Source organism: Cetorhinus maximus, chromosome 10 (genome assembly GCF_964194155.1).
Source record: "Cetorhinus maximus chromosome 10, sCetMax3.hap1.1, whole genome shotgun sequence".
Classification (NCBI taxonomy): domain Eukaryota; kingdom Metazoa; phylum Chordata; class Chondrichthyes; order Lamniformes; family Cetorhinidae; genus Cetorhinus; species Cetorhinus maximus.
The window spans coordinates 84,621,762-84,645,033 of record NC_135888.1 but is presented as its reverse complement, the minus strand read 5'-3'; the positions used below and the strand labels follow the sequence as shown (position 1 = coordinate 84,645,033).

General features: G+C 42.8%; 1 protein-coding gene across 9 annotated transcripts in view; it reads left to right on the top strand.

Moving 5' to 3' along the window:
- Positions 1–23,272, top strand: part of arhgef37 (Rho guanine nucleotide exchange factor (GEF) 37) — a 170,137-nt gene that overhangs the window by 132,494 nt on the left and 14,371 nt on the right. For 7 of the 9 annotated variants that reach the window (XM_078550727.1, XM_078550726.1, XM_078550724.1 and 4 more), the window contains 4 exons: positions 5,418–5,531; positions 5,623–5,952; positions 16,612–16,734; positions 17,731–17,917. In XM_078550727.1, the coding sequence (XP_078406853.1) occupies positions 5,418–5,531; positions 5,623–5,952; positions 16,612–16,734; positions 17,731–17,917 (754 nt within the window). Of the gene's footprint in view, positions 1–5,417; positions 5,532–5,622; positions 5,953–16,611; positions 16,735–17,730; positions 18,891–21,999; positions 23,269–23,272 lie in introns of those variants that run through there. The other 2 variants (XM_078550732.1, XM_078550731.1) reach the window with 2 other exon arrangements.

Genomic DNA, 23,272 nt, shown 5'->3' with positions numbered 1-23,272 from the left:
TTTGGTGCGTCAGTATCTATTTTATTTTATACCTACTTTCCTAGTTCAGTTGTGTTTTTTTTGTAAAATTCATCTTATTTCTTATTTTTGCTTTATCATTGTTGTTTCTTCATTATGTCTGATCCTGCACCTGTAGGGATGAGGATAAGCGAGTTAGAGGAACCCATTACACACCTGAGGAATTCAGACACTGCTTCAGCTCAAATAACATTGAATATAATTGGGTCCTATTATTTATGCAGCTAATTTTACTTCATTTCCCCACGCTCTCCCCCCCCCCCCCCCCCCCCGGCCACACACACACACACACACACTTTTGTTACATAGTGTTTTATTTTTCTTGTTTTCTTTAATTTTGGTGAATAAGAACAAATATGCTGGGCTGGCTGTGTCTCCAGCAGGTCAATGTGAGGTGTCTAGTCTGTGGCACAGAGAGTAAGCATGCTTTCTATTTTTGTGTGCTAGTTTGCTTCTCATTTTCAGCCTATACTGCTGGCTAGCAGCAATGGTGAAAAGGAGAGCCAAATGTGTCCTGTCCGTACACAGCCTCTCCATCAGCAAGTCCTCAGCTGTGCCTCCTTGAGGTGACACAAACTAGGTCCATCGTGGCCTCAGGCTAACACTTTAGGGGAACTAGGTGGCGGTCTGGCCCCCAGCCGTCCCACTTGCAGGCCCACCAGCTTGTGGACACACCCTGGCAGTCATGAACCAAACTCCCAGCTATGGACGAATAGCTCCACTGCCTTGTGGATAATTTTGAGAGAATTGAAGGTGAAGAGAGTAAACTCTGACAAAAAATCTAGAATGGAGCTCAAAGGCGGACTGATGTCTAAATATGTAATCTTTCCAGCAGCTCCTGCAACAAAGCTGGGATGTGGGCATCACTGGCTAGGTCAGCATTTATTGCCTATCCATAATTGCCCTTGAGAAGGTGGTAGTGAGCTGCCTTCTTGAACTGCTGCAGCCTTGTGGTGTAGATAGAAAGTTCCAGGATTTTGACCCAGCAACAGTGAAGGAATGGGGTTATATTTCCAAGTCAGGACGGGGAACTTCCAGGCGGTGGTGTTCCCATGTATCTGTTGCCCTTGTCCTCCTAGATGGTAGTGATCATGGGTTTGGAAGGTGCTGCCAAAGGAGCCTTGATGAGTTACCGTAGTGCACCTTGTAGGTGGTATACACTGTTGCCACTATGTGTCAGTAGTGGAGGGAGTGAATGTTCGTGGAAGGGGTGCCAGTCGAGTGGGCTGCTTTCTCCTGGATGGTGTCAAGCTTCTTGAATGTTGTTGGAACTGTACTCATCCAGGCAAGCGGAAAGTATTCCATCACACTCCTGACTTATGCCTTGTAGATGGTGGTCAGGCTTTGAGGAGTCAGGAGGTGAGTTACTTGCCACAGGATTCCTAGCCTCTCACCTCCTCTTGTAGCCACAGTATTTATATGGCTAGTCCAGTTGAGTTTCTGTCAATGTTAACCCTCAGGATGTTGATAGTGGGGGGATTCAGTGATGGTAATGCCGTTGAATGTCAAAGGGTGATGGTTAGGTTCTCCCTTGTTGGAGAAGGGCGATGGTTAGGTTCTCCCTTGTTGGAGAAGGCCATTGCCTGGCACTCGTGAGGCGCGAATGTTACTTGCCACTTGTCAGCCCAAGCCTGGATATTTTCCAGATCTTGCTGCATTTGGACATGGACTGCCTCAGTATCTGAGAAGTCGCAAATGGTGCTGAACATTGTGCAATCATCAGCGAACATCCCCACTTCTGACCTTCTGATGGAACGAAGGTCATTGATGGAGCAGCTGAAGATGGTTGGGCCCAGGATACTATGCTGAGGAACTTCTGCAGTGATGTCCTAGAACTGAGATGATTGACTTCCAACAACCACAACCATCTTCCTTTGTACTAGTTATGACTCCAACCAGCAGAGAGTTTACCCCCGATTCCCAGTGACTCCAGTTTGGCTAGGGCTCCTTGATGCCACACTCGGTCAAATGCTGCCTTGATGTCAAGGGCAGTCATTCTCACCTCACCTTCTTTTGGACTCAACCGGGGAGGTTGAGAAGGGGACCTGATGTTTGGGCAGCCCTATGTCTCCATAAATTTTGCCCAGGCTTGCACCCTGGAGAGGACTCTGCAGAGCATTATCACAACATGGGAGACAGCAATTCCAAGTGATAAGCCCAATTCAATTGGCGTGGAGAACAGGAGCTATGGGCTGTCTCCAATGGTTGTCCCACTGGTCAACAACCGCTCACCTCAAGTTGGCAGGCCCTGACTAATAAGGTGCTGACCCGCCACAGTCCATCTGTTTCAATGGCTTATAATCTCTGCACAACAATTGGACAGGATCCATCGCACCAGGCAAACAAATGAAAAGAAAGAAGATGCCAACTCTTCCGCTAGCAAGCTGGAACATCAGGACCATTTGCAAGGGACTGACAGATGTCTTACATCTGGCCTATGATGCGCAGAAGGCAGCTGTGATCAACATGGTACCTGATAGGCTGAACATTGACATAGTTTCCCTTTAGGAGACCAGGCTTTCCCAGAGTGGATCACTGAAAGAAAAAAATGACACATTCATCTGCCTGGGGAATGTTCAGAGGAAATGCACGAGTAAGGCTTCGCTGGAAGGAACTCACTATTCTCAATGTTAGAACCCCCACAAATGGTTCAGAACGTGTTCTCTCCATCTGCCTCTCAACTCAAACAAGGCCAATTAACCTCATGAGTATCTTTGCTCCAATGCTGTGCTTCATTGCAGAGGTGAAGAGCTTCACATTGTTATCAGCAGAATCCCTAAGTCAAAACATCTTTGCCTACAGGAGATTTAAACACAACAGTGAGTATGGATCATGAGGCATGGCCCTTCTGCCTCAGACATCATGACCTGGGAAAGATAAGTGAGAACAGACAGCGGTTACTTGGGCTTTGCTGCTACCACGAGCTTTGTGTAACTAACACCTTCTTTCAGAAAAAAAAAACATGCTCCTAGGTGTCCTGGAGACATCCAAGATCAGGATATTAGCACCAGCTGGATCCAATCATCACCAGACGGAATCTCTGAACAATATTCTCAACACACACAGCTACCACAGCACTGACTGTGATTTAGATCACTCCCTGGTGTGCACTAGGGTTAGGATGCAACCCTTGAAGCTTTTTCATTCAAAGCAGAAATGCTGTCCTTGTATCAACGTCAGCCATGCTGCTAACCCAGGTAAGAACCAACAGTTCTGTGACTCAATTGAGCAGGTGTTCCACAGCACTCCCACACAGAGTGCAGAAGTGAAATACAGGACACCATCTACAATATCACACTCTCAACATATGGGAAGCAAGAGCATAAAAATGCTAACTGGTTCGAGGCTAACATGGCTGTGATGAAACCTGCCATTGAAGCCAAGCAGTCGGCTCTCATTAATTACAAGAGAGATCTGAGCGAGAAAACTCCGAATGCTCCAAGAGCCACTCAAAGTAAAGCCCAACAGACTGCCAGGCGGTGAGCTAATGACTACTGATTACAACTCTGCCAGAATATTGAGATGCCCTTCGACATAGGGAATGTCGGGCAAGTATGAAAGGATGAAAAAGGCAACAGGCCCATCAGCAAATAAAGCAAAGGCAGGGGAGGTCATCACTGACTGTAATAAACAATCAAAGAAGTGGGTGGAACACTGCCTTGAGTTGTACTTTAGGGAGAACAATGTCACTGAGGAAGTTCTTGACACCATAGAAAGCCTGCCTGTCATGACAGATCTGGATATCAAACCCACCGTGGAGAAGTTTAGCAAAGCCATTGGCAAGTTCACAATTTCTAATATTATGGGCTGAATTTTATGTGCCCCCGGCAGGCGTGTTTCCCATTTGGGGGGGGAAGGCGCAAGAGCGGGCACTGAAATCGACAGCCCACCCACCATACTTAAATGAGTAATTAAGGGTCAATTAGGCTTATTATCAAGCCAACTGACCCTAATAATACGCTGCCCACGCCATAAAACGTTTGACGTGGGCAGCAGGGTGGGAGCGGGAAACCTGTTTTTTAAACTTAAATGCTTAAAGGGCAGGAATGAAGGGGGGTTCGCTCTTCGGGGGCTGCTCTTTGTAAATTGCAGGGTGGCTCCCCTTAGGTCGAAACCCCCTTTCTTCCTACCAACTCCCTCCCTTAAAACCCCCTGCCCCGCCACCTAAACTACCTGAACCCTCCTGGTCCAAGACCCCGGACGCTTGCTCCGGGTATCCATGGGCCTTGACTTTTTTTTTCCTTCTGCAGTCCCGGCAATGGCCACTGAAACCTTCCTGGCATTGCCGGGACTGATGGAGCTGCCGGCCAATCAAATTGGCCAGCAGCTCCAGAGGGGCACAAGTCCCACTTGATTCTGATTAGTCTGTGAGAAGATAATGTTTCTCAAAGGGAATGTTGAATGGTTGTTTTTATTTTGGCTCCCAAATCGAGACTGGCATCCCTGTGGTTCACGATTCCTTTGAGGTGCCGTGAACCACATCTCCTAACAAACAGGCCTGATTCCATAAAAATTGCAGGGAAGGAGTTTCAAATGCCTATACCGGCAAAGGAGCCAGCAAGCGAGGGTGAGTGCAGCATGTGCGTTCGCTACCTGCACCCTTATCCCACGCTGGCAAAAATTGCCAGAAACAGGAATGGAGGAAGGAATCTTGGAATCAGGTCTCACCCACCATTTTTAAGAGCCTTTTGATTGGCCTGACTCCACAAAAATCCAGGCCTAGGTTATTACCTTTCTCGATCATCACGTTCTAATGCTAATTCACTCATGTTCATATTTGTAGTACTTATATTTCACTCTTAGATATTAGCTAGCTAAATGACTCCGTATTGTGTATAAGATGACATCTAAAGACAGATACAATATTACCTGTGTGTAATATTTACATTCACAAAGTTTAAATTCATAACTTAAATTCATTTAGAGTAGAACCGAGAACCGTGACAACATAGGAACTTTCAAATTTGATCATGTATATAATCAGGTAATGTACAGACTCACAAAGCATTGCTTTTAACAGCAGGCTACTGTTGAGTTCAGTATTGAAGGATTGATTATTTTTTAACTCATTGCATTGGTTTTAACTTTCATCTTTGGTATCTCTCTATCAGACATACTTTCACCTAATGTTAGATCTAGGATGTTAAAGCAAGAAATCTATTTGGCTCCTGTATCCAATTTCTGGAAGTCCAATGTTAAACTTAAGGTGTCAAGGTGAAGAAATAGTTACCGCACAAATAATGGCTGCCCTCAGACATATTTGGCATGCTTTGTAAAACTGATATATATTTACTAAGTAATACTGATGTCTAAGAATCATGCATCAATTATACACTGACATGCAGTTACATCTGGCACTGTTCTATCTTTTAATTGTCTTCTCTCTAATTTTGGCTCAGCATTTTGAAAACTTAAGATCCTACCATTACGTATCTGATCTGGCGGATGAACATGCTACCATCTGCTATCAGGAGTTTATCCAGAGACTCCACCATCAGATAATTCCTGAATTTGTAAGTAAAGGCAATGTAAAGACATACAATTAATGGATATTATAGTGTTTAAATTACATGTGTTGTATTAAAATGTTTTTGTTTCAAACAGAAAAGAAGATTGGAATCCATAATTTATGAACCACTACGTGCCCTCACAAGTTTGTTCAGTGGCCCACAACAGCTGGTTAGAAAACATGATGATAAATTATTAGATTATGAAAAAATTCAAGAGAAACTAAAGCAGGAAGGTAATGCATCTTATGACGAGAAGGCTGCTATGGAGACTTACAAAGCGCTGCATTCTTTATTACTCACCGAACTCCCTAGATTTAACAGCATTGTACTACAGCTACATGCACAGATTCTTCAAGCAGTTATCACTGTTCACCATGACTTAGCCAACAATGTGCTTCAATTCACCAGCCAGCATCTGCGTGAGGTAATACTTCACCTTGCATTATGAATTGTATTAGAGGGATTGAATGGTAACAATATTTCATTTTTTATTGCATTTTCTTTGGGATCTGGATTCAACTGCAGCCCAGATTTGTGGAAAAATCTCAACACCCTGATACCTTTTTAAAGGTGCATTTATCTGACAGGGTTGAAGTTGACTAAAAATGCTCCAGTCTACCTCCATGAACCCCATTACACTCTTAAAAATGTCCCTAGGCTCAGGGAAGTGACAGCACCATAGACCCATGAAGGTTTATAAATGTGCCATTACATTAACAGAGATGTTTTCAGAAGAGCAAACAGGGGAGGCCAACCTCTTGTGTTACACAGCAGAGCCCAGTGACATCAGCACTTGACTTAAAAGAGAATCTTTGAAGCACAGGGCTTAGACAAAAAAAGGCAACAGGAGAAGTGCCTTACAAGTCTGAAGTCAAAAGGGTTTTGTACAATTTTGCTGCAGGTCACGGTTGACTTAAACATACTGCATAAATTGGCATCAATGCAACATGGTTGATACAAACTGTGAAATGAATAGTTTAACAGAAAAGGCAGAAGGATACATAATATGAAAAAGAGCAAAGTCTCACTGAGGCCATGGTACACTATCTTTCCCATGGATCCCAGGACTTCTGGGGTCTTCCCTCCTTTGTCCCTAGGACCTTGCCTCTTGGCACTTGAAGTCTTGAAGCTACATTACAGTATTTTACACTTATAGAGATGCCAACTTAAAGTCTTCTTAACAACATTCCAGTAATACATACAAATTAAGACTTTCCATAACTGAACTTATGAACAGCACAATTTGATAATTTAAGCCTTATTAATTACACAGGTCAATGACCTGAAGTCTAACAGACACCCCACCTCGAGACTGAGAGAAACAATTCCCCTCCCTCTTGCAACATTCATTACAAATGTGTATCTCTTAAGTCTGTTCTTGTTTCTTCGTAGCCTTAGATATTGAAAACCACATCATCTGAAAAAGACCAAGTGCAGTATTTACTCTTTTGCAGTTTTAATCTGAGAATTCCCATCAACTCTTGTAATTTAGAAAATACTTCCACTATAAAGTGAGTCCCCGGTCACTGTCAACCTGTATGGGAAGTCCCCACCTATACAAGGCACCACTTAACAATATCATTGCAGTAGTAAGTACACTATTTGACTGACAAGGAAATACCTCTATCCACTTAGTAAATTGATCAATAACCACAAGTGCGTATTTCCTTGTGATGGTGGCAATGGCCAATAAAGTCAATTTGGAGGTGAGTCCAAGGACCCTCTGGTGCTGCCTGACTTCTAAGGAAAGCCCTATAACTGCATGATGATGGGTTTATCTGTAAACATGGCAAACATCTAGCAACTTAGAGGTTTACATCCTCCTTTATCTTGGGCCATCATGCAGTAGCTGAAACTTTTTCTGAGGTGGTCTCAACAGAATAATAACCACCTGTCAGATGCAAATAAAACAAGAACAAAAGTTCATCTTCTAACTCAGGAGGAACACACACTACTGAACTCTGATCTGGCTTTTGCCTACATTAACAGATGAGGAGAACCTCGAGAAGAAAGAAGTGTGTTGTGACCTTACAAAGTAGGTGCAGGCAACCACTGACCTTGCTCATGCCAATAAAGATCTACCTGAGATGGATCGTATACTGAAGAGATCCCAAATCTATTGCAGGCCCAACTACTGTAACAGGACTTGTTGCACCTTCTACCTTTGAATGACTACAAGTTACTACACTCTAACTCTGGCAATGAATCTCCAGATATAGCTGCTTCCTTAGCTGCTATATCAGCTGCATTGTTAGCCTGTGTATGCTTAGAACCGTCCCATCTGTGTACTGTGACTTTACTTTTGTAGCATGGTGTCTTTCTCTCTTTCAAAACCTGCCATAGAAACAAAGTCATGGTCCATGGACCAAAGATTTACCATTTGAGGAGCAATAAGAATTTTTATTATAAAGAGGAAGAGTCAGCATGGCATTGATGACATAGGCACTATTAGACCATATATTCATGGGATAGCCAGCAGTTTCCTTAACTGCAACATCAATTCTCCAAACTAGAGGGACGACAAAGACACTTGAACTTGAGAGTACACTCAGACAATACCACTACAGATCCTGTGTGAGGGGCTCTCTTGACATGGTATGATGAACCATCAACGTAAACATCAGGAGCTTCTTCAATAGGAACTCAAAAAACTAGATGCTGCTCAAAATCCATCAGTGGTAAAGGACACTCATGAGGAGGGCCTTCATATGCCATCATTATTTGAAGAAGGTTAATACCTTGTGGGGTCACATCTAAATCTCTGTTAAGTAATTCTAGTGTCCATCTACTTTATCTCTGTGATGATAGTAAAGTTTCTCCTGGCTTCATCAATAAATTTAAAGGAGTATTTGTAGGATCGTGGTATATGTAAAATAGCAGACTCAGAAATATCCAGAAGACAGCTAACACGTAGCAATTGGCTAAAAAAATGGCCTGAGGGCTAGAATTGTAAGAAAAGGGTACAAGCCAAAGTTAGTTTGTTGGAGGGAAGTCATAAGTACTTCCCCCATTGGTCAAGCATTGTAAATATAGGGTGTAAGTTGAAGCCTTTAAACACCCAATTGTCAGGTATTTGCTACCTTTTCTGAATTTAACAAAGGTGTACAGGTTGCACAGAGGGCCAGAGTCTCGTTTACTCAAATGAAGCAAGATATGCGTGGCATTTTTGTTTTGGGGTTAACTGTCAGCCATACAGGTTTTGTCTTCAAGAAGGGACATTATCAAGTTTGGAAGCACTGCAGAGAGTGGTGCCAAAGTGACATGTTGCGTGCGGAAAGCTGTCTTCCAGATTCAGGAGCCACTGGAGGTACGACAAGGCTCTTGAGAGGCTCATCGCAATGGAGGCTTCATCTGTCTCTTGGGTTAATGCTTTCAGACTTTGACTCCTATATGAGGATGAGAGTAGTACAGAGAAGGGGATACAGCCTTCCCTGTGCAGATGCCAGGGGAATTCCTGTGGCTTGAGGAAACCATAAGATGTGGATGAAGAGAGCACATGTGGGAAAGCGGGCAACCTCATTGTCACAGAAGGCATACACAGTTCAAAGGATGCACTGTCAGAGACTTGGTTTCATCAAAATGTCTGATACCAATGCCTACGAAGACTGATTCTCCCAGAGAGGTGGTGGCAGAGCTGTGCGATATGCAGGAGCAGCAGTTGATGCCAATGGGAAGTGGCAGCCAACAATACCTATAGCCTTAAAGATGTTTAAGTTCAACTTGTTTGCCTGTGCTTGGTTCTAGGGATCATCTGGATATCTACATGGCACCTCTTAGTCAACGGTCTATCACTGTGCAAAGGAGGTTACGGATGCCATGCACCATCAGACTGGCCAATATATCAAGTACTTGACTTATCAGACCAGTCAGGCTGAGAGGGCAGTTTGCTTTCTGGATTTCCACAGGCCCAAGGACTCATTGACTGGACTCATGGCCATCAAGTTCCCTTACAGCAGCCAGATGCCTTTATGAACAGGAAGGGGTTGCACTCCCTGAATGTTCAAGTCAACTGCAACTACTGTAAGTGGATCATTGAGGTGTGTGTGAGGGTTCCAAGAAGCTTCCCTGACTCCCACATGCTTAGACAGTCCCAATTGTCTCAGCTGTTCAGGCCACACGAACATGTCTGTGGCTGGTTTCTTGAGAGACAAGGGATATGTCCACTGAAGATATAGCTTCTGACCCCTGTATGCAACACCAACACACAAGCAGAGGACACATACAACCATATGACTACTAGGGCCACCATCAAAAGAGTCAACTGGCCTTTTGAAGATGATGTTTAGGTGCCTCCATAGATCTGGGAGAGCTCTACAATACACCCCTTAAGGAGATCCCACATCATTGTCATCTGCTACACATTGCATAACCTGGCACTCCAGAGGGGAGTAGTACTGAAGCCGGTGGAAGACACTGAACGAGCCGCATCCTGAGAGGATGAGGATCAGTGTGAGGCACCTCAACAGATGTCAGTCGTTGAAGCTGGCACAGCAGGGCCCAGCTCATAGGACAGTGACATGAGTGGCAGGGAGAAACTCTGATCAGCAGATGCCTCACAAGGAAGACAAGTGAAAGAGGCCACTGAACCAAGAAACTCTTTCTCAAAGGCAGACTTGCTGACCTCTCTCTCTACCCACCAGCAGCAAATGCCAAGGTCTTCTGTCAACACAGGCCCTTATGAGGCCTTCACTTTTACATACCATACATCTGTTTGATTCCACATCTGGTCACTGTCGAGTGTTGCATAAAAATAAATACATGAGTCATTATACATCGTCAATAGTTTTAACTCTTAGTAAACATTCATGGCTTTGGCAGTTAACAAATTACTATCACCCTGTCAAATTCCAAAAGCTAGTCCATGCATATACATGCTCATTTACGGTCATTTCTATGGGGTGTTCACCCTGCGACTGGAGTTGATGTGAAAGTAGCCTGCTGCCTTTCTTGCTCCAGTGCATTAGATGGCCATGGCCTGCATCCTCTGGGGACCTGAGAGCTACTGGGCTGCAGCACATTCTTGACCACCTGTATCTGTGCAGGATCTATCTCAGTCACCAGATCAACAAGCAGTGTTGATGTCACTGACAAAGGTGCCAAGAATTTGCCTTCAGCTATTGAGGCACCTTGAGAGGAGCCCTCATAGCCTTCAGCCTACCCCTCCTCTGCCCTTTCTGGCCCCACATGCACACCTATGATTATTTAGAGTTGTTTAGCTCATAGCAGTGGGGAGATGTATGACTGGTCCATCTCATCCATCCATTGCTTCATAGACCTTATGGATGAGGCCTTGCTATGAAGGTCTGTCTGGATCACCTGTGTCTACCTGGAGCCACGCTCTATTTGTTTCTCGATGGAGGATGGCATGGATGGACTCCTTCAATATTTGCACTGCCTCTGGAAACTCTGATAGATTTTCACACATTTCACGTTACTGCTGAACCATCTGCTGCTTTGCTGATAGCACCAACTTGATGAAGCTGAGCATTGCTGGGCCTCTCCTCATTCTTCCAAGAGGAAGTGGCTGCAGCTGCCACTGCCTCCATTACATCTTCCTGCATGCCTGTACAGTGCTCAGCAGACTGTGCCAACTGTGCTACACATGCAACAAAGCCCAGGGATGTGAGGGTATCTGCACTGGTGGAGGGTGCGCTGTCATGAAGTGACACAGTGTCTTCAGATGGCTGTGCATCCTCTGAACTTTCCATTGTAGCAGGAACTCCAGTCTGTTCTTCATCTGATGCTGTGGAGAGAAATTATTGAAATGAAGGAACTACTCTTTCAACCTGGTCAGGAGCTTTCAGTGAGGTCAAATGCCACACGGCTCAGGGAATGTTGGACATAACCATCACTTAACTCACTCTCCATAACTTTCACACCTGCCTCACCCTCAGTGACAGGCTGCCTGATCTCCATGGCCGCCGCCTCCATTCGTGTCACCAATGCAATGAAAGGAAATCCACCACCGATTCATTGGTGCTTCCTGACATTCTAAGTGCACTTAACCTGCAAACATGGTCACTCAGATGCTGTAAGTGTGCACCACACTGTTGGAATAGCATGATGAGGTGGCCATTCTGCCGTCTCTATGCAGAATTAACCCATCACAGATCACGGAGTTCATGGAGAATTGGATGCCTCAATGTGGACATTGGTGCCTCATGTTGCCCCATTCTGGGCCTACCACCTGGCCTCACATTTCAAGGGCACCTTCAAATGAATACTGTGTTTCGAACTTGCAACTCTAAATACCACTCACCTTTCCAGACAGTAGCAGGTCATTGAATCTCCTCCTGCACTGGATCTAGGTTCCTTAGCTGCTTATGATCTTTGTCTGCTCCAGCCATGTGTCTGTGCTGAGACTTACTGGCCTCCTCTTCCCGTCTGCGGGAAACAGGACCCGTCTCCTTTCTCTGACTGCCTGCAAAAGTGCCTCCAGGGAAATATCTGAATTGTGGAGCGACCTTTCCTCGTTCTGATGCCATCCCTCTGCTTTCTTTGTTGTTGAACCCTGTCCTTCTTGCCTCTGTCTTCAGCCTGCTTGACTGCTGCACATGTACCTTTAAAAATGGCAGCTGTGCGCGAATTGCCAGCATTGAGCATCCGCCTGCAAAGGTTAATTGGCCAGCTTCCCATCTGAAATCCCAAATTGGTGCTTCCTGATGAAATCCAGTAGGAATTCCTGCCACCTGCCCATAGATGCCTCTGATCTGCATTCCCACCCGATGCCGAACCATCCACCCGGCTGGTAAAATTCTGGCTTTTATTTCAAAGTTCCATTGTCCAGTCATCACTATTGTTGCCTGTCACCTGTCAAGTGGCCATCAGCATTGAGGAAAATGGGATGATGAGAACTGAAGATGAGAAATGGGGGTCAGTGAGAGGGATGAATTGTTGACTGTGGGACTACTTTGTGCAGGGTTCTGGGGATGAGCACAATGAGTTCAGCATTGATGTGCCAGTTGAAGCTTAGCTGAAGTGTACATGAATGAGTCAGTCCTGGCCGTCTCAGGTAGCCAAGTGAGCAGCTGCAAGTACAGGCTCTTCCTCTTCCTTCTTCTCTTCCTCGCCCTCTGAAGATGCAGAGCAGTCATCATCTTCCTCTCCTGCAGCTCCAGTCCTCTCTGCTGTACTATATTATGCAAGACCACAGCAGACCACAACCATTAGCTGGTGCACACTGAAAGGCACCCCTAGTTCTGTCCAGGCATCTGAATCGCATCTTCAGCATCCCACTGGCCTGTTCAATGATCATTCTTGTGCTCTTATTGCTGCTGTTGTACCTTTTCTGGGTTTCATTTGTAGGGCTCTTCATAGGTTTATCATCCACATCCTTAGAGGCTAGCCCTTGTCTGCAAGGAGCCAGCCACTGACTCTACTTGGAATTTGGAATATCTGTCAGAGATTTGACTGGTGCAGTATGAAGACATCATGCCAGTTTGTTGGGTTATCTTGCACAGACAGAAATTATAATCTTTCGGTGGTTATATGCCAGCTGAACATTAATGGAGTGAAATCCTTTTCAATTGGTGAATGCGGCTGGTTGATCTGAGGGTGCCTTGCTTGCCACATGTGGAATGTATGACTCCCTGTATCTGTGAGAATCCAGTAAGAGCAGCAAATCCGAAGGCCCTCTCATTATGACTGGCCTCATCAGTAACAAAGTGGATGTAAATGGTGGCACTGGCAAACATGACATTGGTCACATGAGAGAAATACACTCATGGTCAGCAGATTCAACAGATGTCATCAGTAAATCCTGGAAGGAACTGGAAGTGAAGAAATTTAGGGCTGTGGTGATCTTGGGGACCACTGGCACTCATGCCCATAAGGTCCAACTTGCAGGAGGCCTTATTCTAGAAGGCTGCAAATGTCAGCAATGATCTGTCATGAAAGCCTGAGCCTCCTGAGGCATTTGTGCTCAGTCATGCCCAGAAAGCTCAAGCTCTGCCTGTATATTCTGTTTTGGGGGTATGGCCTACTGCAAGCTGAATCTCTGTGCCTATCCCCTCTGTCCTGAGGAAAAGGAAGCTGTTGCTCCTGCTGGTGCTGTTCCTTTTGTTCCTCATCAAAGATTCAACATACAGCTTCGTAAACTGCTGTCACACTGCTGAGAAGATTGGCAGAAGGAGATTGCAGATCAGAGTAAAGAATTTCAAAAGTAGGAGAAATGATCTGCAATCTCTTGGAAATCACCTCGAAAGCTGTGAAAACACACTCACAGCACAAGTCCTGTGAGCAAAAGCCTTTGACTTAGGCAAAGAAGCAGCTAACGCATGTCTATTTAAAAGTTTTTCTGCCTGTCAATCCCGCTGTCCTTTTGCTTTGTTCAACCTGGAAAGTTTCAGAAAGTCCGGGAAACCCATGCACTGGCAATTAAAGTCAGAATCCGTGGTTAAATTTGGCTCTTAGCATATGTTAATAGCAGCAATTTACCAAGTCTTCTTCATTAGCACCTTTAAAACCCATGATCTCTACTACTTTGAAGGACAAGGGTAGCAGTCACATGGGAACACTACCGCCTGCATGTTCCTCTCAAAGCTACATACCATCCAGACTAGGAACTATAGCATTGTTCCTTCACTGTCACTTGGTCACTGGAATTTCCTTCCTAAGGGCACTATGGGTGTGCCTACACCAGATGGACTGCAGCGGTTCAAGAAAGGCGGCTCACCAGCACCTTCCCAAGGGCAATTAGGAATGGGAAACAAATGCTGGCCTAATCAGCAACATTCACATCTCATGAATGAATTAAAGAAAACCCCACTGGTGATTCCTGGTTTCTACACACTCAAGATCATGCTCAAGTTAAATGCAGAAGTTGGCAGGTGGCTGTTAGTATCCCAAAATGTCAGCATTTTTTGATTTGTCAATCTTGCACATAAACCAACACTTGTCCACCCTGGCAGTTTAAATCACATCAAAGTCTGCATAGCAGCTCAATGTGTGAGGTTACTGTACACTTTTAATCCAATCTAAACACAAGGTGGTGCTCCAAATACATCTACCAGAAGTGTCCTTCTTTTCCTAGTCACATAAAGTTCCCACTCTGCTGTTGTTAGGTAGATCTGCAGAAGGATGGAAGGAAACTAAGAATGAATAAGTATTATCCACTTGTATGTAAAGGGGAGGGAGACTTGTGCATGTGTGGTGTTTCACAAGGCTTTTATAGGTATGCAGATACAGAGCTAACTTTTCCATTTCCCACAAGAGCCAAGTGCTCCACATTAGTTCAAAGCTTTCTTCTTAAAGGTTGTGAGACCTTTAAACATGAATGCCCTCTCGATGTTATGTTCATCTTGGGCATTGTGTGCCAGTTTGTCTTGGAGTGGATAAAGTGAAGACCAATGATTGAAGAATGTTTCCCAGGTGCTGTAGACAGCTGATAAAAGAGATGCAGTGACATTGCTCTGTTGAAGTGGAGGAAGTGGTTTTAGGGTTGAGAATGCAAATATTTGGTGCATGGTGCTTTGTGAAAGGTTTTTAAAATTTATTAATTCATGGGATGTGGGCTTCACTGGCTGGGCCAGCGTTTATTGCCCTTGAGAAGGTGGTGGTGAGCTGCCTTCTTGAACCACTGCAGAAAGGTTACGTAGCTTTTAATTCTAACTAGTGAAGATTGGCTTCAGTACCAAGGGGAAAAGGAAGAATGATCAGTATGATAATTTCCCTACTTAATGTGGCATTGTTCTGCACATCTGGTGGTAGCATTGACATTCAGAAGACGGGAAGGTTCACGTATCATTTGGAAACCTGTAGCGTTGGATCAATTTTGGGCCAGAAAATTAGCAGAAAAGGCTTTTGCTACTTCATTGAAAATAGCATGAAACTTCACAGCCTAAAAAGCTAGGTTAGTGGAGAAGCGATTCCGTTAGGTTGCACTGGTTCCAACGCAATTTGCTTGAAATTGGCCAAACAAGTGCAAAAGATTGTGGAATGCTAAGTGTAAGTTGTGTTCAGCATAAATTGAGTTACTGTGATACTTAGTGTGGTTACAAAACATTAAGCTGGAGCTAGGCCTCACCCACAAAACTGGTCATGTCTCAGATCAAATTAATTACCTTGACAAGTTTCAGCTAATTATACCCATTCACAGGCTTTTTTGTGGGCTTTTAAAAATCAACTGATTCTTTGAGCTGCAAGGGCAGTAATAGGCATACTTTAAATATCAAATAATATTTTATTTATTAATAAAATTACTACTAAACACAAATAAAACTAGTAAAAAGTTCTGTATAGTTTTTAAAGTCATTTTTACCTATTTACCTGCAGGTGATGAACTAAGACAGACTTACTAAAATTGGTTTTTTTTTGTGATTTTTTTTTTTCCCCTGATTGCATTGGCTCATGGATTATTTTACAGTTGTGATTATGAAAATGAGTTTGAGTGGAAATTTGAACTATAAAATCAATTTGGAAAACTAATGCAATTTTGAGCACAGTTTGCACCCGGATTGCTGATTGCGCCAGAAATAGAAACTAGTCTTAACTTATAGCAACTTTACTAAATGTTTTTATTGAAAATTGCCCCTGTGTGGCCATTTCTTCACCTGATGATTTGTTGCTGTAAGTAGCTAAACTTTGTATGCTGGTCCTTTGGGCATGTATGTCTCAGAGAACAGACCATGTAGGTTAGAGGTGGGAAGGTGTTACTTGTGCCTCAGATCTTCTTATGGAGGCAATTGAAACATTAATTTCTCCCAAAGCTATGCTAAACATTTTGATAAAAGACAGCCTTTGCTACATAATGAACATTTTGTTGCTGATTAAAACTTTGAGTCAATGCTCATTTACTCGAAGGAATTGCCTTTATACTTACAATGTAATGAACTAACACATTTATACAGCATTCATTATTGAAAACTTCACAATCCATTGCTCATCGTATTCAGTGAGGAGCCAAAAGCACTGAAAAGCACCAATTTTACTCAGTTATAAGATAGGGGCTTGCTGATCATTACTTGGGTGAATTACCATTTTCAATTTTCAACAGTGAAGCTCCTCCATCTTTACATGATTAATATATTATTAGGTACAATCATGGCTGCAAGAGACCAAGTCCTTTTTCACTTTTTTGTTTCAGTTTCTGCTTGGTCACAACGATAACTTTTGGCAACAAACAGAAGAAACTTTGCTGCAATCAAATGTAAAACTGGAAAACTTCTGCCAAATATTTGAATCAATTATGGGACAAACTATAGAACAGGTATGTTATATATAGAGCAGTTTGAAAGTAAACAAAAGTTCTCTTATTAAGAATTCCTCTTCCCTGCACAGATCCAATGCATGGAAACTCCATTATACAGATAGAAAAAGACTAACAATTGTGAACAAAATGTTAATTTGTAAAAGGCACATTCAACCCTATGAAACTGTTTGTAAAACATACAATTGGTTTATAAATAACATCATGTGCATTGTAGAAACATTGTTCGTGTTGGAGTCACTATTACATTATTGTATTCCGTTGAGGTGATGAAGTGAAATGATACCCATTTTGGCATCAAATGGTTGAAAGTCACTCCATCAATTTGAGATGAATCTCACTACTGATGTCTGATTGCCAGTATTTTGGCTTTTCTGCTTGATTTTTCGTTAATCACCCAAAGATAATGGCAGAGTGTTTGTAGCAAGTAGCTGCAATAAACCACCAACTAGAAATTCAATTACTGGAGCCCAAAATCTAGGAGGGGAGGGAATAATAGTTCACTGTAATTTTTTTTACTGTAGATTACACAGATTTTTCAAGTGTGTTAGCTACCTGTTGCTACAAAAAGATCAGTTTCAAAATATAAGGGTCAATTTTAACTGCCTTCAGCTGGTGGAAATTGTAGAGCAGAGACAAACTCATAGCAGTTTAGTAAAACCCGGAGGATCAGCAGAGGGAAAAGGTAAGTCTTGAAATTATTTTTGATGAGCCCAATAGAGCAGAAGAGTTCCTCTGGGCTCCATGAGAATAATGAGGGCAATGGCCCAGAGCTGGTGAGCTGCATCATGACATCCTTTGGAAATGTACACCTTGCAGCATCTATGTTAATGAGATTCAGCGCACAAAGTGGGTCAAGCTTCCTGCTGCAGCTCTCAGACAATCAGCCGCATGTTCCATCAACCAGTTATCCTGTAGTTAAAAATTCACACAATGAACAAGTCATTATCCAGTGGCATTTATTTTTCAGTTGATTTTCAATATCTTCCTTTTCAGCCTTATAATGAAGACAAACTGGAAATGCTTCTGAAAAAACACAGCCCAGACAAAATTTATCAAGTTACCAGTAATATTTCTGGAAACAAAGAACTTGACCTGACACTTCAAAGAGGTGATCTTGTGGCACTTCTTCAGGCTGCAGATACAAAAGGAAATACAAATAGGTGGCTTGTGGATTCAGGAGGTAACAATTATACAGCCATGTGTATGATAGAAATTGTAGTCTGTAGAGACTATTTGTGTTTTGACTGTACGTTTCTTCCCTCTCTCACCCAATTTTCTCCTCCATTCCCTGAGTAATCACTCTTTATACCTGAGCTAAAATGATTAGTGACAGGATAGATTCCCATGTGGGGCATATCCACTTGTTCATTTTCCGGTCTAGCAATCAGAAATGTTGAATCTTTGCTGATTTTATGCCCTCTTAGCCCAGCTGGGCATTGAGATCAACTGTAACGTATCTACAGCAACCCAGATCAGCAAACAGTGCAGATCAAGGAGTGAAGCCAAGACTTTGCTGGTCTTTTTAATTATTTTTCACTCCCAACCTCACCCACACCCCCAGCCACTCCATGTACCCTTTTAAGCACCTTGGGACATTGGCTACATATAAGGCACTAGATAAATATAATTTTGTTATTTCTTAATAAAACACCTCCCTGTGTTTGACTGATACATATTACTGTCAATATTACTCTCAACTTTAATTGAGAAGTTTTCCTGTGATGATTAGAGAGAGAGAGAGATAAAGCATATCTTTTACTGAATGTCTCTGGACAATAAAACCATGAAATCCATGACCTTAGCACTTTGGCTTAAGAGAAATTTAAATTGCAATTTCAACTCTTGCAGTATAACATACCTTACCTTTAAAAGTAAAATACACAAAGTCCATTACCATGTAGTCTAAACCGTTAATCTATTTGGCCTTGCTTTGTTGCTGGAGTAAGGGACATTTAAGAAATACTGGAAGAGAAATGGAATAGACAGTAGCATTATAGTTCAAGAGTCAACAATGGAGGAAAGAGCATGCTTGAAGTTCTAGAAAAATGAGTTTAGAATACAGATTTAGGAGGATTTATTGGTGATGTTTCAGAAAGAAACTCAAGGAAACACTTCAAGTGCACAAGGCCATTAAAAACTGTGTTTTGCAATAATTGGTTTTGAGCTTTGATTATTAACCTATAATTGGAGTGGTGTGTACATTTTTGCATACTATGCTGTTCGATGGATGTTGAGTGCGTACAGCATAGATTCACTACAAGATGCTGCCTGATGTGAAGAAACACCAATATGGGTTTAAAATTATGAAAGAATAGGGAAGAATAGATAGTTAAGATTAAATGTAAAGGTACAATAGAGAGCCAGAGAAATTTCTTTGCATTGATGGTTGTGAGGCTGTGAAATGCACTGCTGGGGTTAATGATTAAATCAGATGTCATGTCAGCTTTTAAGGATAGGTTAAATAGATGATTAAAGGAAAATGGAATGAAGTAATATAAGGTCAGAATGGGTGGAAATAATTAGGATCATTTTTCCATGAGTTAAAATCAAGCTGTTTAACAGATCTACCTTTTGCGTGACATCATGCCTTTCCACATATGTGATCCCATCAATAGACATAATGGAGAGCAAGGAGCAATTCATGCTTAACCAGCAGTGCAACACTATAAGAAAGGAAGGCTGAAAGTACTGGCATCTCTGTTAATACTTAGCCTTTAAGCAATTACTCACTCCCTGTTTCTGACTAGCTCTGATATTGCTAAAGCTAGAACAAATTGAATATCTTGTTGTCTCTGTACATTTCTCTAATGTTATAATGACAACATAAAGCTCAAACAATTGTATTCCTTTGTTCTGTGATTTATGTGATGTTAGTCAGGCTCATCTTCTCCTGCCATTTCTTTCTATAACTTTGTGCAAATTGCTTTCATGATATGGTTGGGATGGAGGGAAGGAAGGAAGGAAAGGTTATTAGTTTCTTTCTTAATGTGATGCCCTATTCATTCTTGTTTAGTAGCTTCTCTTTTCTGGTGCAGCCTCAATTCTTCCTCAGCCAATTTATATTGCTGTCTTCTCCTGGTTTTTTGTCACCTGCCTGAAACTGAGTGGTATAGGAGTAATTTTCAGTATTCCCCCCACCATTCTGCCTCTGTCTGCAACCCTCAGGCTGTACCCCAGCCCAGTGAAATTGGTGACTGATATCATTTTGCAAGAGTAAACATTTTCATCATTTTCCCTTTGAATGTTTGGAAGCAACAGGATAGGACTTCAGGGTTTATAGTTTTCAGGATTCTGCCAATTCCAGAGTCTTACTAACTGAACCAACATCATCCCTACAGGCTACTTCAGATGACTCTTCTGCCTCATGAATTACAAAGGCTTCCACTCAATTAATTTGCAACTGGTTTGTGATTACCAGCTTTAAATCATAGAGCTCTGTTCTCACTTTCTTGGCAGCTACCATCGTGCTTTTGGCCTGTGACAATCTGCCATTGCCTATTTCTTTTCTACTGCACAGCAAGCAAGAAGCTGGCTGATTGTTGATTAGGGCCAGTCCTGCACACCTTGCTCCCGCTCTTTACAGGACCCCATGATCAATGACTAAATTGTGCTACAATTTGATCCATGCCTTAACTAGAGCACTCATTGAGCAGACCATTGGAGTCTTCAAGCAACAGTATTGATGCCAGTACTGGTGGCTGCTTGCAGTGCAACCTACAAAGATTATCCTGTATGAATGGTTTGCTACATGTGGCATTATTTTGCCCTGCAATCCCTGTTACAATCCCTGTACAGACCAATAACTAATAAAAAGATATTTGAATTTTCAGTGGCTGACTGGAAGGATCACACAGCAAGATTTCAAGTTTTAAGACTTTTATTGTAACAAACAAATTAAAAGCAACATTGTCTAAACACTATTCATTAGGCAACTAATACTCTAAACTACAGAAAAATTTCCCCATTTAACTTTTAAAATGACTGAAAATCCCACACCGCGGTTATATGTTACTCTTAACCATAAGTGGTTACTTTATTCTCCTGGAACTAGCCCAAAGCTATTCACTGCTCCCAGGGGTTGTTTTCTGTTCCTTTCCCAGTCGGGTAACTTCTCATCCCAGGACTGACTTTTGCTGTGGGGATTACCCTGGAGATTCCTCCAGCTAGCATAAGCTAGACAAACCTTCCATCCTCATTTAAATCCTCATGAACCTGATCTCTTCAGTCTAAGCACCAAGCTCCCAAATGAATTCTGCAGGGTGAATAATAGAGTCAGCCTTTTCTCTGCCTCATGTGCGGAAGTAGCTGCCTCTATCTCTCTGTGTTCTCTCTGTCAGATTCTTGTAGACTGACCCATCTGTGAGGTTCAGATATATTTAAAGAAACCGGCAACCTTATATCACAATGGCCTTCTATTGACGTTTCCTTCCTAAAGCTCATCCCCATGGCAACGTGAATCACACAGGCCTAATATCTAGGTAGAAATATTAATTAGCCAACCTCGAGACCACACAACTTCATTCAATCTTGGATTAAATAGATAGTTTGAAGTAAAACCATTTATAAAAGCTGACATTCGTACCATCTCCCTGTGAGATTTGGGCCAGGATTTTCCGGTGGTCGGGCGGGCTTGGCAGGTGGGCCCGGGAGCGGTCGGACAGCTGACTGCTGCTTACGATTACAATTAATGGCCAGCCAGTGTGAAACACGCGCTGCAGCGCTCAGTGCTGACGGTGTGGGGGCAGGAGGAGCGCGAGCGCTGATGTTCGTGGGTGCACACAGTAAAAGCTCCCTGAGGCACTGAGCTGCCTCAGGTAGCTGAAAATTTTTAAAGAAAAAATTTAAAACTTAAGCAATGTTAAGAACATGTCCCCTCATGTGACTCTGTCATATTATGAATGAAATTTTAAAAGTTTTGTTTATTTTTATTTGCTGTTGGAAACCTCATCCCACCCATGGATGAGGTTTCCTAAAAAATCCAAAGGCCGCTTGGCCTTTTCGTCTGCCTGCCGTCGGTATTATTATTTTAATGGCCTTAATAGGCCTGTTAATTGTCGGCGGGCGCACTGCCGACACCCGCACACGCCCGCCGACCACAATATCGTGTGAGTGCATGATGTTGATTTCGGAACACTCACCCAACGTCATCACGTGTCATTTTACACTCGTTTGGGTCAGGCACGCCCGACGAGCGCAATATTCTGCCCTTGAAGACTAACAGTTTACCCCAATTAATCACAGATGCTCTTGCCATTGTCTAAGGTGTGAACATTGCTGAATTGGATAGATTAGAGAAAAGGAGAGTGATACGACCTGTGCAGCTTTCGGAATGGACAGCACCAATAGTCCCCGTACTTAAGCCTGACCAAGGTGTTTGAATTTGTGGAGACTACAAATTGACTGTCAATAAAGTGGCTAAGTTGGACAGACACCCTATATGAAAAATTGAAGACCTGTATGCTAAGTTGGCAGGTGGAACCGCCTATACAAAGCTTGATATTAGCCATGCTTATCAACAATTGGAGTTAGAGAAGGCCTCCCAGAAGTTTGTCACAATTAATACACGCAAAGAGTTGTACCAATGTACCTGTTTGCCTTCTGATGTATCCTCTGCTTATGCCATATTCCAGAAAACAATGGAAAATTTACTGCAGGGATTGCCTCATGTTGTAGTTTATTTAGATGATGTTATAGGGCTCACTGCAAAAGAGCATTTGGCAAACTTGGAAGAAGTTTTGAAGCGTTTTTCACAGGTGGGAGTGCGTTTAAAAAAAGAAAAGTGCACATTCCAAGCAAAAGAGGTAGTCTATTTAGGTCACGGTAGACGCACAGGGCCTCCGCCCAGTTGAAGAAAAAGTGAGAGCCATTAGAAAGGCACAAGCACCAAGAAACACCGCCGAGCTAAAATCATTGTTGGGGATGATCAATTACTATGGACGCTATTTGCCTAATTTGTTGATAGAACTGGCACCTCTGTATGATCTACTCAAAAACCAACGTTGGCCTTGACAAGCACCACAGAAAGAAGCTTTCACAAAAGTGAAACAGCTGTTGCATTCATCCACCCAATTAATACATTTTGACCAAAGAAAAGAGTTAGTTCTGATATGTGATGCATCTCCTTATGGAGTAGGAGCAGTGCTGTCCCATCGAATGGACGATGGCTCAGAACGACCCAATGGATATGTATCAAGAACGCTCAACACAACGGAAAAGGGATACTCACAGATAGAAAAAGAAGACTTGTCAATCATCTTTGGTGTCAAGGAATTTCATCAGTATGCACACAGTCGTCATTTCACTATCGTTTCAGACTATAAGCCTTTGCTAGGATTGTTCAGCAAGGACAAGGCTATACCACCCATAGCCTCAGCAAGAATGCAGAGATGGGTGTTGATTCTGGCAGCATATGAGTATAATTTCATCCACAGGCCTGGAAATCAGATTGCAAACGCTGATGCACTTAGTTGTTTGCCTTTGAAAAAAAAAATGAGGATGTTCCAGTTCCTCAAGAACTCATTTTATTATTGAACTT